This window comes from Phacochoerus africanus, chromosome 1 (genome assembly GCF_016906955.1).
Source record: "Phacochoerus africanus isolate WHEZ1 chromosome 1, ROS_Pafr_v1, whole genome shotgun sequence".
In the NCBI taxonomy this organism is placed as follows: Eukaryota; Metazoa; Chordata; class Mammalia; order Artiodactyla; family Suidae; genus Phacochoerus; species Phacochoerus africanus.
In genome coordinates this window covers 14,129,514-14,142,173 of record NC_062544.1, presented here as the reverse complement: position 1 = coordinate 14,142,173, position 12,660 = coordinate 14,129,514, and the positions used below count along the sequence as shown (strand labels likewise).

The 12,660-nt window shown below is 46.4% G+C and overlaps 1 protein-coding gene across 5 annotated transcripts in view; it reads left to right on the top strand.

The window, feature by feature from the left end:
- Positions 1-12,660, top strand: part of ADAM19 (ADAM metallopeptidase domain 19) — a 98,887-nt gene that overhangs the window by 47,987 nt on the left and 38,240 nt on the right. For 3 of the 5 annotated variants that reach the window (XR_007134481.1, XM_047777152.1, XM_047777245.1), the window contains 5 exons: positions 622-687; positions 5,714-5,785; positions 9,317-9,483; positions 11,535-11,619; positions 12,409-12,548. Coding sequence is in view for 4 of the 5 variants with exons in the window: in XM_047777152.1 (XP_047633108.1) it covers positions 622-687; positions 5,714-5,785; positions 9,317-9,483; positions 11,535-11,619; positions 12,409-12,548 (530 nt within the window). In the remaining variant the exon portion in view is untranslated. The remainder of the gene's footprint in view (positions 1-621; positions 688-5,713; positions 5,786-9,316; positions 9,484-11,534; positions 11,620-12,408; positions 12,549-12,660) is intronic. The other 2 variants (XM_047777336.1, XM_047777429.1) reach the window with 1 other exon arrangement.

Below are 12,660 nucleotides of genomic sequence, written 5' to 3'. Positions count from 1 at the left end.
CTGGACCCTTACTTGGGTCCAGGAGTGTTTCTAAGTTAAAGGGAGATGGCTCAGAAGGAGGAAAAAGCTTTTTTCTTTTAGTCTTGAGTCATTGTTGAGTGTGAGATACCCTTGTATTTGACAGAATGACTGCTTTTGGGGAAAACACTACTTTTAAAATACTCTAAGATGCTGATTTGAGAAACTTCTTTAAAATGTAAGAAAAAAATATATGCCTCTCTTTTTGGAATAGCCACATAACACATACCACAATGTGCTCGTACTTATTTATTCCAAAAATAGAGGTATGTGGTTTAAATGAACTTGATTGTCAGCTTGTTCCATCCTGGTGTGTTGGCCTCTGTTCTGTCTGTACTAGGCAGCCAGCTCATTAGTTTTTGAGAATAAAGTACTGGACCCACTGTCCCAGTGCAGCCTCAATGACACCCGGGATGGCGGGCAGCAGGTATAGTGGGGGTGATGGCGACCCAGGCTGGGGTTGCTAGAACCTAAGTACAGACTTAGGAGGGAGGTCCACTGCTTATTAACTAGCACCACTTCTGAGCAGTTTTTTTTTTTTTTTTGAAATGAGTCCAAGTCCACCATTTCTGTAGCTCTGATCTGCTTATATCTCTTTCTTAGATGAAAAGGGAAGATTTACACTCCATGAAGTATGTGGAGCTTTACCTTGTGGCTGATTATGCAGAGGTAAGGGGGCGGTAATGGGTTTTAACAAAAAGCAAACAAACATCAAAATACTTTCTTGATAGCTTCCATTCCGACCTTTAAACTGCTTTGGGGAAATGCTGAAGCATTCATCTTTTTCTGATTTGTCATGTCATTTTGACCTTAAATCTGACCAAGGGCTCTCTCTTTTTTTTTTTTTTTTTTTTGTCTTTTTGCCTTTTCCAGGGCCGCACCCACAGCATATGGAGGTTCCCAGGCTAGGGATCTAATCGGAGCTGTAGCCACCGGCCTACGCCAGAGCCACAGCAACTCGGGATCCGAGCTGCCTTTGCGACCTACACCACAGCTCATGGCAACACCGGATCCCCAACCCACTGAGCAAGGCCAGGGATCGAACCTGAACCTCATGGTTCCTAGTCGGATTCGTAACCACTGAGCCATGACGGGAACTCCTCTCTTTGCTATTTTAAACATAGTTGGGGGAAAAAAAGAGCAAGGAAAAGTCTCTTCTAGCTCAATACATTAATCAGAATATCATGACAAATTATGTTATTTGGACTGACATTTCTTGGACTGGATTTGAAGACCCTTAGGATTTGTTGCTTATTATTAGGAAGTCCGTGAATTCTCTATAGAAATTTTAAAATACTTGCAACGATAATAAGTATATTCATCTGATTGAATACAATTTTCATGCTAAAGTATGGGTCCATTTTGATAACCATATTGGTGCCAAATGGGAACCTAAGCTTTGGTTCCTAGAACGTGGTTTCCAGACCAACACCACCCAGGAACTTGTGATAATCCAGATTCTGGGGCTGCATTCCACATGTACTGGATCCCCGACTGTGGGGCTGGGGCCTAGTGATCCATGTTTTTGTTTCTGGTTTTTTGGCCGGTAACTTCCATATGGCTGCACCTGCGACACATGGAAGTTCCTGGCCAGGGACTGAATCTGAGCCACAGCTGTGACCTACATCACAGCTGCAGCAGTGCAGGATCCTTTAACCCATTGCACTGGGCTGGGAATTAAACCCACACCTCCACAGAGACTCAAGCTGCCGCACTTGGATTCTTAACCCATTGTACCACAGCAGGAACTCCTAGCCATCCATGTTTTAACAAGCCCTCTGTGTGATTCTGATGAAAGGGAATTTGAGAACCACTGACATAAAAGAATAGCTCTTTGGCCTTTAATTCCATATTCCTCAATGAGACAGGTTCTCATGGGCCCTGTCTTCTAACATTTGATGACCACTCATGGCTCTTGCCCTTTCATTTCCTTTATTTGTTGATTTCTTGCTTCTCTCTTATGTGCCAAGCACAGTGCTTGGCCCCAAAAGGTAGCAATAGACCTGCCCCCGCATCTCTGAGGTTATAGCAGCAGCACAAACACTCTTTAGTTCCAAGTGTGTCGACTCCCAGGATGGTTCGTTGTAGAGGAATATACAGTGCAGGTAATGAGGGATCCACTGTGCTTTTGGGAATTGGGAAAAGCTTTCTGAGGTGGTGATGTTGAAGCTGACTCCTAATATGCTTGGGTTCAGGCCGGGGGGGCCCCATGTACCTAAATTAGCCAAATTTTGCCTCATTCTCACTTGCTGCAGTGGCTCAGCCACATAACTGAGCACATCTTCTAGGCATGGAAGGTCACAATGAGAGCTGAGTGCTCCCACGTTCTAACACCGCACCTCGCCTGGGGCTCCCTTCCCACCAGAACCCCCACTCCTGTCCATCTCACAGCATCCAAATGGCTTGGTGACCAGCAACACCAGATGCCTCATTCTCTACCTAATCCATGATCCCCCAGCACAGATCCTGAAGGCAGTGCAGAGTAGAGGGAAGAACACCAGATTTCATGCTGGAAGAACTGCCCTCGAGTGTTAGTGGCAGGAGGAGGTGGCCCTTGAGTGTCTGCAAGGACACAGAGTCATTGGAGAAGCAGAGGCGAAAGGCCCTCCAGGCCAAGAGAATGTCTTGGTCTGCTTTGAGGGAGGTTGTGCTTTTTAATGGACGTCAGTATTGGTGTTTTCCAGCAGCCTTTCTTTTCTATTTTTTTTCCTTTTGTTTTCTTTTTTCCAAAGTCTGCTGTGTGTGCATAATGGGGGAGCCATGTGTGGAGCAGAACGGAAAGGTGATTTAAGAGGGGAGGCTGTGCAGTTCTGGCCGGAGTTCACGGCGCTTGCTCCCGCCTGATGGAACTGCCCTGGTGGGGGGGTGGCTGGAAGAAAGCTGAGCTCTTCCAACTCCAGGCTGTCATTAAACTTTGCAACTAAGATCATCTAATACCTTTTTTTTTGTAACCACAGAATTCTTTGCTCTGATGAAAACTCCTAGGGTCCCAGTTGTTAAGCGTGTAGAAACACAGCTGCTCTAGTGTCAGGGTGGAGCGATGCTCCCCTCAGCCCTGCCTTTTTCCCTACAGACTCCTGGTGCAAGGTTTTAAAACCCACTAAGTGTGAGTCTGGAAGCTGAGAAGTGGGGCGGGGTAGGGATTGGGCATCTTCTGTCTCCTGACCTCTAGGGTCACAGCCAATCCCCAAGAGGAAAAGTGTATGCCTGAGGTGCCTCCAGGACTGTCGCATTGCCTAGAGCTGTCTTCCTGGTCCAGAGGAGAGTGCCTCCTGCAGCAGCCTCTCAGGCATTCGTGACAGGACATGATTCATGCAGCTGGATGGATGCTGGATCCGGAATCGCTTGCTTCTCAGGGTCCTGGGCTTTGAATGATTCACGCCGAGGGTGGGCAGGGGATGTCATAGGCTGGGATGGGCTTCCAGGCTCACAAATCCCCTCCTCCCCCTACCGTCTCTTCCCCCTCTCCCAGCAGCCTCTCCTCTGCAGGCAGACATGTATTCCTGACAATTAATTAATCTGAGAGGATGGGAGGACAGGGAAGGGAACGGCTGCCATATCTGTGATTTACAACCTGGTGCTGAGATAGGACAGGCTCTTCCTCTGGGCTCTGAACTCAGCACAGGGGGCAGAGATTGGAGTGATGTTTCCACCTGGAGAGAGGGTTTTCAGCAGGAAGAAGAACCAAGCAGCTCTCTGGGCTTAGGCGGGAGCACCTGGGGTGGTTCTCAGTTCATTCATTCCATAGGTGAAATGGGAGATCCAGGTGGGGGATGAGCAAGATGGGACGTTGGAGGAGGAGACAGCATGGCTGTGAGAACAGTATGCAAAGGACTTACGTGATACAGACTGGATGTGGGGCAGTTGGAGAAGACCAGGTGATGATGCACCATGTTTTAAGGCTTGTGTCACCCTAGAAAGTGAAAGATGAGAGATACTCTTTTCTTTCCATCAGGGGTCTGTAAACTATAGCCCATGGCCAAATCCAGCCCACCCCAGGTTTTTGTAAATAAAATTTTACTGGAACACATCTATGTCTACTGGTACATGTGTTGTCCATGGCTGCTTTTAAGCTATAGTGGCAGAGTAGTTAGGGCTGCAAAGCCTAAAATATTTACTGTCTGGCCATTTACAGAAAAAGTTTGCTGACTCTTCCCTAAGGCTCTTAAGAGACAGACACATTACTTAAACAGCAGTTGTTTGAAGACAGGATTAATATATTTGAAAGACAATGAAGTCTGATTCTGATATTCTCATAAATACTCAGTAAATGCTATATACCTCTTCCTGTACAGTGAGACCATTTAGAAATGGGATGATTCTGTAATGAGAAACTTGAGGATTAACACCTTGGAAAGGTCTAAGTCATAGAGTCTTAGGTTGAATTTAATTCTGTAGAAGCAATGAAAGTGAGATAATTGCAGTTCTCATGAGTCACAGTTCCCGGGAAGCCCAAGAAGGTCCAAAAACAGTGAGAGAATAGGAAACGGCTTTCTCCCCATAGCATGGCTGAAACACACCCCTATCCGGACGAATATCCCAGGGTGTTTTATTTGGCTCATCTTTGTGTTTCTCTCTTGGGTATTCTTGTGGGATGTGGTGGAGGAAGGATGTGAAGGTTTGGATTGAAGTCACACGTATAGGGTATACCCAGGGCAAATCAGATAGATACCCAGATTCTGTACAACAATGGCAGCGTATAGGATATGCCTATCATTTTCAAGTTTAGGTTGCAGTTGTAGCCCATTTTCCTTATCATTGCAGCTGCAAGTGATCTACACTTTTGAAGCAGGCGTGATCTATCCTTTTTGTCAGGCTACCTAGTAAAACGTGCTCCTCCTGGTACAGACCCATGGCAGACATTTCTTTGAGCGTAACTCTCTTTCCTCGGCATAGCCCCTTGCAGTCTCAGAATCCTTCTCACTGTAGAAGGCACTGCCAGTTGATCTGAGTGGAGTGCCAGGTGAAGCCTTTTTGCCGAGGTCTTACGGTCTTTGTCGCTGGCACCCCTTTTGGGTTATTCTTGTGGCCTCCTGTTGCAGTTATTTCAGTGCAGGTTTTCTCAGTCCATTTCAATTGCATACACCTTAAATATAGAATCTGCCATTGTTGCTATTTCTGCTCCTCTCTGGGTTGTAACTGAAGCTCCTGGCTAGGACCAGGTCCTCACACTGTGTCCTGCTGAGCGCCAAGTGCAATGTCTTGCACGTTGCAGGTGTTCAGCAACAATTCAACCGTGTTGACTGATCCTGTGCGAGGAGGGGGCGGGGGGGGGGAGCTGTGAGATCCCTGTGGCGGTGACTCCATGCTGGGGTAATGACCAAGGCAGGCATTGGATCATTTCCTCTCTGAGCCCCAGTGGAAGTTTGCAGGATGCCTTTTAATCAGGAGGATTGGAGAACAAGCTTGACTTCAAGGGCTGGAGGAAGACAGTTCAATTCACTACTTGGTTGTTGCATGGTTATTATGTGCCAGCACTGAGCTCGTAGTTGGAGATGCCAAGGTGGGTATGACCCAGGCTCTGCCCTTCCCGAGCTGACACTGGATATGTCAGAGAGACAGTTGTGCAAAAATGACTGGTCATAGAAGATGGAAGAAAATGAAAACGAATTCAGAGACAAGTCCTGGGGCACATGAGGGGTCCTGGGAAAGGTTCTGGGGTCTCACCTGGTTCTGTTTGCCCCTCCCCCTTTAGTTTCAGAAGAATCGACGAGACCAGGACGCCACCAAACACAAGCTCATGGAGATCGCCAATTACGTTGATAAGGTGAGACCAGGTGTGTACTTGTGGGAAAGGTGCCAGCACCTTAGAGGATCTGTAGGCAGGAGCTCACATGTGACTTGCCTCTTGCTGGATTGGCCACCCCACCAGCTTCTGGGAGGCCATAGCGATGCCACAGAGGCTCATCTGTCACGAAGCTGTCATCTGCATGGACCTAGCCCAGTAACTTGTCTCGTTTGGGTTGCTGTCTTGTTTTGTTTTAAATTTACAACATAGAGGGGTTGGCCTAAATCAGTGGCTTTAGATTGTGTCTGTTTTTCGGATGGAATCCTTTTCCACCATCTAATACAGTTAGACTTCGCAAAGCCGAGGCAAGGCCAAGGACCCAGAGCACTGTCCTTCCTACTCCTGCTCATCATCCCTGCCTTAGGAGTTGATGAGTGGGTTGTTGGGGGCCAATTTGCACCATCTCCATCTGTAAGACAGTTCTAAAATGATTGGGTCTTGTCTCTTAGAAAGGCTGTATAGTTGGTTAACTCTCCCAGGTCAGGCTCTCTTAAACATGCTCTTGGGAAATACCCAAATTCTTGAATTTTAATAGCATGGGCTGGTTTGAGACTTGGCAGTGCAAAATGCAATAGAATAAATAATCTTGAATGACAGTAGCCTCTTGATAGACGAGTAGGAAATAATCTTCAATTAAAAGTAGATTTAGAGTCCCGTCACGGCTCAGCAGTAAAGAACCCCACTAGTATCCATGAGGACGCAGGTTCAATCCCTGGCCCTGATCAGTGGGTTAAGGATCTGGCATTGCAGTGATTGTGGCGTAGGCCAGCAGCTGTAGGTCCGATTCGACCCCTAGCCTGGGAACTTCCATATGATAGAGGTTTGGCCCTAAAAAGACCAAAAAAAAAAAAAAAGTAGATTTGAATGTGTTGGGGGTTGCAGGTCTGAGACTCTGATCACATTTATTGTACAATATCAGGGCACTCAAACAACTTCTGAAGCTTAACTCTGGGCCTGATAGGGATTCATGGATCCCAAGTTTAAAGAGGAAGTCATTCTTTTTTTAAACATTAGAGGAAAAGGAAGGGAGCATAAATATTTTCAAGGATTTACAAGCAAAATTTTTAGTGTTCTGAAGTCATCAGGCAGATCTATGCCCTTTGTTTTTGTTCTGCCCTAGATGACTAGAAATGCCAGTTAGTGGTCAGTGACAGGTGAAAGTCAAACACTGGCGTTTCCTGGAAGGAGGGACTCCAGGGACATAGGCTAGTCCTCTCTCTAGCCTTCAAGCTCTCTCAACAATAACATCTAAATGATCCCACAGCCCAAACACTCAACATCTGGGAAAAAAAGGAGAGCTTGTTTCCCTGGGGCATCCAGGAGGCCAGACCCTGATGTCACCCATGTGACACCTATTGTTCTGGAGACCTTGCAGGTGGGAGAGTTGGCTGGAGACCCTTTGCGGACTCTGCAGCTGGTCTGGGTGATGGAACCAGGGGTGCTGGTGAAAAGGGGAAGGAGAAGAGACATTAGCAAACCCCATTGTTGCTGGAAGCCCCCAGCCTTGCTGGCTGGCCTGTTTTGTGAAGCAGCCTTGGGTCTCTTATCTGCAGCTGAGGTCAGTTACTCCCAGCTGGGAAAGGCAAGGAAGGAAGGCAAACCCACATCTCCGAGGCTTGCTGACCCAGTCACTTGAATTGAACTATTATGGAACTAAAACTGAAGTGAACTAAACTGATCTGCTCAATCATGAGCCCAATGCAAAATGTTGTTCCTTAACTGTGAAAAAGCCAAGTTGAAGTCCTCAAAAACCTCCCTAATGAAGAAAGTTCAAATTGGACTCCAAACTCTTTCTTTTCTGTAGTGATTAATCTGGCACAAAACAGGAAAGTCAGCTGATACTTTGCTGAAAGTGGAGCCATTTACACCACAGTTTCTTGAGGGCAAGTTGCTTCTCTGGCTATGTAGATATGGCTGTACTTGGGCAGTGTAGCATCCTGAGTAGGTTCTGAGGTCCAATAACCCAAGCCTTATTCCTGGCTCCATCATCTTCCTGCTGAGACTTTGCAAGTTACTGAACTTCTCTAAGCCTCAGTAGAAAGTGCCTGGTAAGCGCTGATGCTATGACTGTTACTTTACCTGGGGCGGTACCTGTTACTTTGGATTAAGATGACATCTCCTGCTCACATGACCTAGGCTTACCTGAGATTGCCTTTTTTTTTTTTTTTTTTTTTTTTGCTGCCTCTATTTTCTAGGATAGGCCAGTCAAAGGATTCCTTATTCCTATACCTTCCAGTACTTAGCTTCACAGAAAACCCCCTCTTCCTTATTATGCATATGTGAGATGAAAGATGTATGTATGTGTCGTAAAGGTTAGATATACCTCTTAGCCCTAAGGAGCCCAAGATTCAGGTCTCATTTATAGAATTTCAGGATTTCTGTGTTGGACAAAACCCTGAAGATTCTCTGGGAACTTTGCAGCCTAATACCTGCAACCTGTTTGTGGTATCCTTCACAAAACCTATAACCTCTAGTGACGGGGAAGGAAATTTTTAAAGTAAGCTCGTCCCTCTCTATGTTTATCATTTATTATACCCATTTATTTCCAAGATGAGTGGGAGACATCTTAAAATAAAGTAGCCATGTACAATTTGGTCAAGATAGAATTTCTACACAATGGAATACTAGTCAGCAATAAAAAGGAATGACAGGCTAATATAGGCCACAAGACAGATCGAATGTTTCATTTAGAAACATGCTAAATGAAAGAGGACACAGAAGACCACATATTGTGTAATTCCATTTATAGAACATGCCTAAAAAAGGCAAGTTTATGGAGATGGAAAGTGGATTAGTGATTGCCCGGGTCTGGGGGTTAAAACAGGAAATGACAGTGAACGAACGTAAGGGATATTATTGGTGGGATGAAAATATTCTAATATTAGATTATGGTGATTACTTTGCAGTTTGGTGAATTTACTAAAAGATATTGAGCTGTACAGTTAGAATGGGTGGATTCTGTGATATATACCAATTGATAAAGTTGTTTTAAAAAGCCCATATGTAAGGGCACGTTTTAGACATCTATAAAAATCATAAGGGCCATGTAAGGAATTGGGAGGGATAATTGTACCAGTCAGGCCAAGGGTACTTATTACAGATGACGGCAAGTCTTAGTTCTCAGCTTTGAAACCTTTTTTCCCCCCTTATTTTAAAATGAAATGTGTCTTCCTGTTCATTTGACTGAGCCCTGCTTCAGGCTCAGGTGCGATAATGCTGATCCTTCCTCCACCTGAGAGCCCTGTCCATGTCTGAAAGCAAGTCTGTGTCCTGTCTCAGTCTTCGTTTCCCTAGGCCAAGTCGCCCTGGCTCCACCACCAGATCGCTCTGCCTGCTTCAGGATGCCCCCCTTCTGAGAACTGTAAATGGCAACACCTGTTCCCTCCTTCCCTGGAGGCACATAGAGAAGAGACAGCTGGCATCCCCGCCCAGAGCACTTGGGCTAGCAAGGGCTCACAGGTCTCAGGTGGTGTTGACAGACAATGCTGTGGCTTTTCCATGTGTTTGCAGTTTTACCGATCCTTGAATATCCGGATTGCACTGGTGGGCTTGGAAGTGTGGACTCACGGGAATATGTGTGAAGTCTCAGAGAATCCATACTCTACCCTCTGGTCATTTCTTAGCTGGAGGCGCAAGCTGCTCACCCAGAAGAACCACGACAACGCACAGTTAATCACGTAAGTGGCATTTTCCCTCTGCGTCGCCTTGGCCGTGGCTGCAGAGCCCCTGCCCTCAGAGCATGTGCTGTCTGCCCTTTCTTTCCAGTGCTGAGTGTTGGTTGGACTAGACCATCCTACCTCTCCAGTTCAGTCCAGGTAACCAGGTGTTCCTTGGGCATGGGCTCTGTACCCAGCATGCCCAGGAAAATCCTGAAAAGCCTGAGCCGTAGCACTCCTGTGAAGTGTTTGCACTGTACAGCAGAAATTGGCACAACGTTGTAGATCAACTATACATTGTATAATCAACTTTAATAAATATATATATAATAAAAAGTAAAAAGTAAAAAAAAAAAAAAAAGCGGGGGTGGTTTACAACCTAGCGGAGAAAATGAGACCTATTTAGTTGAGTGTCTGAAACAGTTTTGGGAAGTGACTGACTATAGGCCATGGATGCTTCGAAACAGACTTTATAAGGGGCTCATCGCCATCTCTGTGGCACTTTGTTCTAGTGCAGGAGTTAATTTCCCAAAACAGACACAGGAGAGGTGCCTCCTTGGCTTATCCTTCATGTCATTTCTAGGGGGTGAGGGCAGACTTTGAGATGGTCAGAGTGGCTGATCGTGCAGGAACCATGTGTTTGAGGGGAGGGAGACCTGCAAGGAGAGGGCAGTTGTGCTGGAGTTTGTTCAGTCCCAGAGAGAAAAGAGCAGACACTGATGGGGGTCACAGTGGCCTATGACAGTCCCCCACGGTGATTATCTGGTATTTATTAGTGTTGACGTCCAAAGGTATTCTGAGGAAGTTACAACAAAAGGCACATACATAATAAAACCACTTTTCCTGTTCCCTAAATATCTCTCTGAAACAACAGTCATTTAAACCTTTGTTTACTCTTTAAAAGAGACCAGGGAAAAATAGCTGTACCCACATCCCGGGCTGTGCATGCTTACTTCATGATGGCACATTCACCTAGGAAAGCTTTGGTTACCAAAACTTTGGGTCTGAACCTTGAAAGCCTGGTATCCTGCTATAGGCAAGATCTTGAATCCACTTTCCAGTAGGACTTCCTCAGAGTCATAGCTAAGCTTAATAGGGCTTCATAGAGATTTGCATACATTTTATGTATTTTTTTGCAGAGTGTTTTTCTGAAGAGAGGTTTGCCTTGAATTCAGCGAACATGAATTAAGCACCCACTATGTGTCTGACTCTATACTAAGTTCTCATAACCCCCAATAAATGAGATGGTCTTGGCTCTCTAAGGTATCATGGTCCAGGTAGGAAGACAAACAAGGAGATGTAAAAGCATGATGGGATCCATTTCCATGTAGATCCTTTACGTTTCATGTTTGTGACATGCATAAAAATGCTGGTATTTTTTTCATTTCTTGGCCCTGGCCCTGGATATAGACAGCTGAGAAAAGGGTGTATTTAACTGGGAGAAAGTAGCTGGCGGTTAGCAGATGAGGATCACAGTTGTAAAACAAAGTCAGAAACAGCTCATCCTTGCCCCAGCTGCCCTTTGTGAGGCTCCTGATGGGACACATCTGTTTCCTTGGCCCGGGAGTGATGCAGAAATGAAGCATCAGCCCCCACAGCTGCTGCCCAGATTCCCCCCTCCCTATACACAGACCACAGAGCTGGGGATGTGGCAGGGAACCCTGGCAGCTGGCGGAAGTGGGCATGATTCACTTCAGCATCAGAACCCGTGCCACCCTTCCCTTGTCCGCCCCCCCTGACCTTTTCCTCTGCAGCAGAATGGGATGCAGCTTTGCATGCCCAGCCCATTTCCTTCCAGGCAGGGAATGGGGCTGTGGGCTTATTGTGGGAAGAAGTGACCTTTTGTGCTCTCTTCTGTTTCTCTGGAGCAGAGAGAGAGTAGGTGAGAGGAAGTGAGAGGTGTGGTGACTTGGCAGTTGTCCAGTTGGCCTAGAATACCAGGACCTCTCCCCTGGGGACTCATCTGGGAGTGTCAGTGGGGACAAGGAATGCCATGATGGCTGCCCACTCCTGGGCACATTGGGACACCCTCTCAGCCCCCACCCCACTCACCCTCTCCTTCCCTCCCGCAGGGGCATGTCCTTCCACGGCACCACCATCGGCCTGGCCCCCCTCATGGCCATGTGCTCCGTGTACCAGTCTGGAGGCGTCAACATGGTGAGTCTCAACCAATGTACTGATGCTGTAAAAGGTGGAAAACTGCCTCACAAGACAGGAGGTCATCTTTTAAGATTTCATAGGGAGTTCCCTGGTGGTCTAGTGGTTAGGATTGGGGGCTTTCACCACTGTGCACCAAGTTCAATCTCTGGTCTGGGAACTGAGATCTCTCATCAAGCCACAGCCAAAAAAAAAAATAATAATAATAATTATTGCAGGAAGAAAGAAGCTTGGGAATAAAGAAGAACAAATTTGTTTGAAATGAAGGCATTAAGTTCTAGAAGATGGAAGTACTCAGGGATGAATACTTTTTATGGCAATTTATTCTCATTTTTCAGGCTCAGGAGAATCCTGAAGCAATCACACTAACAATATATCACTAGATCTCTCACATGTTCCAAACTAAGGGCTGGGGAATAGTAAGATACAGAGGTAAAAATCTTTTATTTTAGATCTTGTGTTAACGCATAACTTCATGGAACAAAGGCATGTCTTCGAGTCATAATTAGGAAATTACTGCCTTCTTTTGAAGTTCTTTCTGGCTTTGTGAGAGTCTTTGGACTTTTCGTTTCTAACCTGTGAAGCAGATAGCAAGGAGCCTGCTATCCATCTTATTTGTCTACTCCATATTTATTGACAGATGCAGCAGGGCAGTTGAGAGCACAGGCTTGGATTACTGAGCCTGAACACAGCAATCATGGAATCAGGGGAGAGCTGTGAGGCTTGGCTAAAGAAAAGGCGGAACTGAAGGGGGGAGCTGTCCTTGACCTGAACTCTCTCCCTGAGCAGGACCACTCTGAGAATGCCGTTGGCGTGGCTGCCACCATGGCTCACGAGATGGGCCACAACTTCGGCATGAGCCATGATTCTGCAGACTGCTGCTCAGCCAGCGCTGCTGATGGTGGGTGCATCATGGCAGCTGCCACTGGGTGAGTGGAGCAGGAAGGTGAGGATGGGGAGGAGGGCAGAGCACTAGAGGCCAGTGCAACCTAAGGCCCCAGGAGCCATTGTTATACTGCTGGTGGGGGCCTTGAATAGAAA